Genomic DNA, 3,527 nt, shown 5'->3' on the forward strand with positions numbered 1-3,527 from the left:
TTTTTTTTTGTTTTAATCATTTCATTACTTCAATTGTTAAAAAATAGATATAAGAATGAACTGAATATTTTCATTTGATGAATATTTATTATGACTCTATAAAAAAGAAAGTCTCTTTTTCACCTAATGGAATAACTCCTCTTAGATATTTTGTATGTTTTGTATTATCAAATTTACCAATTATATATTTATTATATTATGTTATTACATTAATTGTGTCTATGTTTAATAATGAATTTACAATGTCAATGGGAAATAGATTATTTTCATTAACTAAAAAATCTGTAATGGATCCACAAAATGTTTCAATCATTACAGCAATATTACTTTCTATTTTGTCAATTATACGTTCAGAAAAAGAACACTTAAAACTTTTATTGCCAAAATTGTCAATTCTCATTAATTACATTGTCTTTTATTATCTTTGTAAATTATGTATCAAAAAATTATCAGACCTTCTCAAAGACCCAATGTGTCAATCTTTTCATTCAAATTATAAAAGTATCTCATCATTTTCTTTTGCTACAACTTTTTTCTTTCTTGTCTTTTCTCATTTATTATCATCTTCAGATTCAATGGAAACAGACATTCGTCCTATTAGTTATATTACTACATTCCCTCAATACCCACCAGCACCTTTGTCCCTTTATTATCAAAGTATTGGACCATTTTCATGTAGATTTAGTAGATGTTGTGAAAAATTATTATTTGGAATGAATTGCAGTTATCATTTTGCTATGTATCATTTATTAATTTTATATGTTGTTTCTTCTATATTAACATCAAATGATATGTTAGAAAATGGAAATCATTCTCATCAACAATCATTTTATGGAGTATTACTTGCATATATATCTATGTTTATTATAGACTCTATTGAGTTTTATTGTCGTCCTTGGTTTAATAGTTGTATGATGGTTAATGTTTTATATTTTATATTTTTTCATATAACAACTCCTTCAAAAGGATTAAATATAACACTGTGTCATCTTATTTCATTAGCAAATGGCTTTTTATCATTTTATATTTATCGAAAATCATTAATTCATTATTAATTATTCTTAATTTGATGTTTTTATTTACCTCCACTCACTTTTTTACTTACATTGAGTAAATTATATAAATGCTATATATAACAAAATATAATATGGTTGTTTTTTTTTTAAAGAAGAACTAAGAAATATAAACAATCAATAACGTTGAGATGTCAGAATTTGTAGCATTTAATTCTACTGTGCTTCCTGACAATGACTCAATGTTAAAGAAATATTCAATTCCATTAGTTTTACAAATAACACCTTTTGCTGAAAAGGAGGTACCTAATATTCAAGTAAATGCAGTTTCAGATATGCCACGGTTTGTTTAATTGTTTTAAAGATAAAAGGATAGTATTAAATAAGAAGGTGTGCATATTGTAGAGCATTTATGAGTAAAGAAATGAATTGGATTAGACTAGGAGGAAAATATATTTGTGGATATTGTCGTCATAATAATGAAAAGTTTTATTTGAGATATAAATTTATGGAACGAGATGGTATTAACTCATTTCCTGAATTAACTAATGACGTTTATGAATTTGAGTATCAGAAGTCAATGAATACTATTTACCAAACAATTATTATGATAGACACTTCTTATAATTTTATTCAAACAAAGGATTATAAGAACATGCTTATTTCATTGAAAAGTTATGTTAATAATTCTATTTCTTTACGTCATTATATTTGTATTATTACATATAATACTAATATTACTTTATATCAGATTGGAGATACTACAAGACAATTGAAGTTTCCTATTATTGATGAGAAAGTTAGTCAATATACAATTCCTTATTATAAATCAATATTTATTAATTCAGATAATAAGCAACGTGTTAATGAATTATTTGACTCTTTATTAGATATTGAACAAATGAAAGAATTAACAGAAAATAATCCAAGAGGGTGTTGTTTTGGTACCTGTCTTGAATTAGCAAATGACTTATTAAATGCACGTGGTGGTACTATTATTTCTGTATGTGGAACAAAATGTGGATTAGGAAAAGGGGTTTTATCAAAGAAAGTTAATGAAAATTATTTTAATTCAACACAAGAACCTATACTATTACAGCCTGACCATTCTAATGATTTCTATCAAAAAATAGCATTACATTGTTCTTCAGTTAATACTGTTGTTCATATGTTCTTATTTGAAAATGAAGACTTAAATGTTCCAACTATTTCAGAGTGTTGTCATCTTACAAATGGAGTATTAAAAGTTTATCAACCAAACACAACACCATTACAAAATATAGTAATAGATTTATCTAATTTAACACCATTTGCATTTGATTGTGCAATTAGACTAAGACAACCTAATTTCATTAATATAGATTATGTAAATGGTCATTATTTTCAAAAAACAATTACAAATTATACAATGCCTGTACTTAGAAAAGACTCAACATTTGTTTTTCATCTTTCAATTAATGGTGAAATTAAATATTCTAAAGCTCTTTTTCAATTTGGACTATCTTATATTACTATTGATGGTTCTAAAAGAACACGTGTTTTTAATATTGGGTTAAACGTATCTTCTAATATACAAGACTTTATGATAAATCTCAATACACAAGCTACTATTAATGCATTGTTATCTCAAACATTAATTCAAGCTCAACAATATACTTTGAATCAATCAATTTCTAAAACAATGGATTCTTTAATAACATATAAAAATCTTCTTGTACAAGGATCATTCCTTCCTATTTATTTGTATGGAATGAGTAAACATGAACTCTTTAATAATAAACAATTATCAGTTGATTCTCGTTATGAATTATTGTATCATTTCCAAACATTTTCTCCATCATTATTATCTGAATTTGTTCCATTGTTATACAAAGTGATTGCATTTGATGATGTTCAACAAACTCAATTATCTTCTTCATTAATTACAAAAGATATTTTTGTGTTAGTCACAAACCAAATAATTGTTATTGTACCTCAAGACATTGAACCAATAAATCTTCAACAATGGTTATGTATTTCTTCTTTAAATGAAGTAGAATCTATTATAGATTGGAACACATGTTTAATAAAAGAAGCAATCAAAAAGATTAAAGATATGAATAAAATGCTTAGTGTTGTTTTTACAGTTTATGGATCAACACAATTCCAACAAAAAGTGTCTCATTGTTTTATTTTTGATGATTCAAAATATCGTCAATTCCTTTAAAATAGAACGTCATTAAACAAATAATCGTTTCTAAACATTTAATTTAATTTTTACTTAGAAACTTAACCAATTCTGTTCAAAGTCTGCGGCTGAGTCTAAGAACTGTCCTTTTAATGAATATTTAGAGAAATGTGATGGTAAATTTAAATATGACTTTAAATACCGTGCTTTAGCCTGTCCTTTCCATCCAACAAAAAGAATTAACCCACATGCTTCTTTATTATTTTTTCTTGCTTCTGCACAAGTCGTTCCATCACTAAAATTATAAATTTCCTTTCATCACTAATAAATCTTTTTTTTTAACAAAC

The 3,527-nt window shown here is 25.3% G+C and overlaps 3 protein-coding genes across 3 annotated transcripts; 2 read left to right on the forward strand and 1 right to left on the reverse strand.

Moving 5' to 3' along the window:
* Positions 1-77: 77 nt before the first annotated feature.
* Positions 78-1,055, forward strand: ENU1_096940 (hypothetical protein; the record flags this gene model as incomplete). The annotated part of the gene is made up of 1 exon (XM_008859192.1): positions 78-1,055. The coding sequence occupies one exon, from the start codon at positions 78-80 to the stop codon at positions 1,053-1,055; it is 978 nt and encodes a 325-aa protein (XP_008857414.1).
* A 149-nt stretch (positions 1,056-1,204) lies between these two features.
* ENU1_096950 (Sec24 protein, putative) lies at positions 1,205-3,219 on the forward strand (the record flags this gene model as incomplete). Its single annotated transcript, XM_008859193.1, has 2 exons — positions 1,205-1,356; positions 1,404-3,219. The coding sequence occupies 2 exons, from the start codon at positions 1,205-1,207 to the stop codon at positions 3,217-3,219; spliced, it is 1,968 nt and encodes a 655-aa protein (XP_008857415.1).
* Positions 3,220-3,273: 54 nt separating this feature from the next.
* On the reverse strand, positions 3,274-3,492 carry ENU1_096960 (hypothetical protein; the record flags this gene model as incomplete). Its single annotated transcript, XM_008859194.1, has 1 exon — positions 3,274-3,492. A coding segment is annotated over one exon (219 nt), but the record flags the coding sequence as incomplete, so codon positions are not given.
* Positions 3,493-3,527: the final 35 nt, after the last annotated feature.

The sequence above is a fragment of the Entamoeba nuttalli genome, assembly GCF_000257125.1.
Source record: "Entamoeba nuttalli P19 unplaced genomic scaffold asmbl_4204, whole genome shotgun sequence".
Lineage (NCBI taxonomy): Eukaryota > Evosea > Mastigamoebida > Endamoebidae > Entamoeba > Entamoeba nuttalli.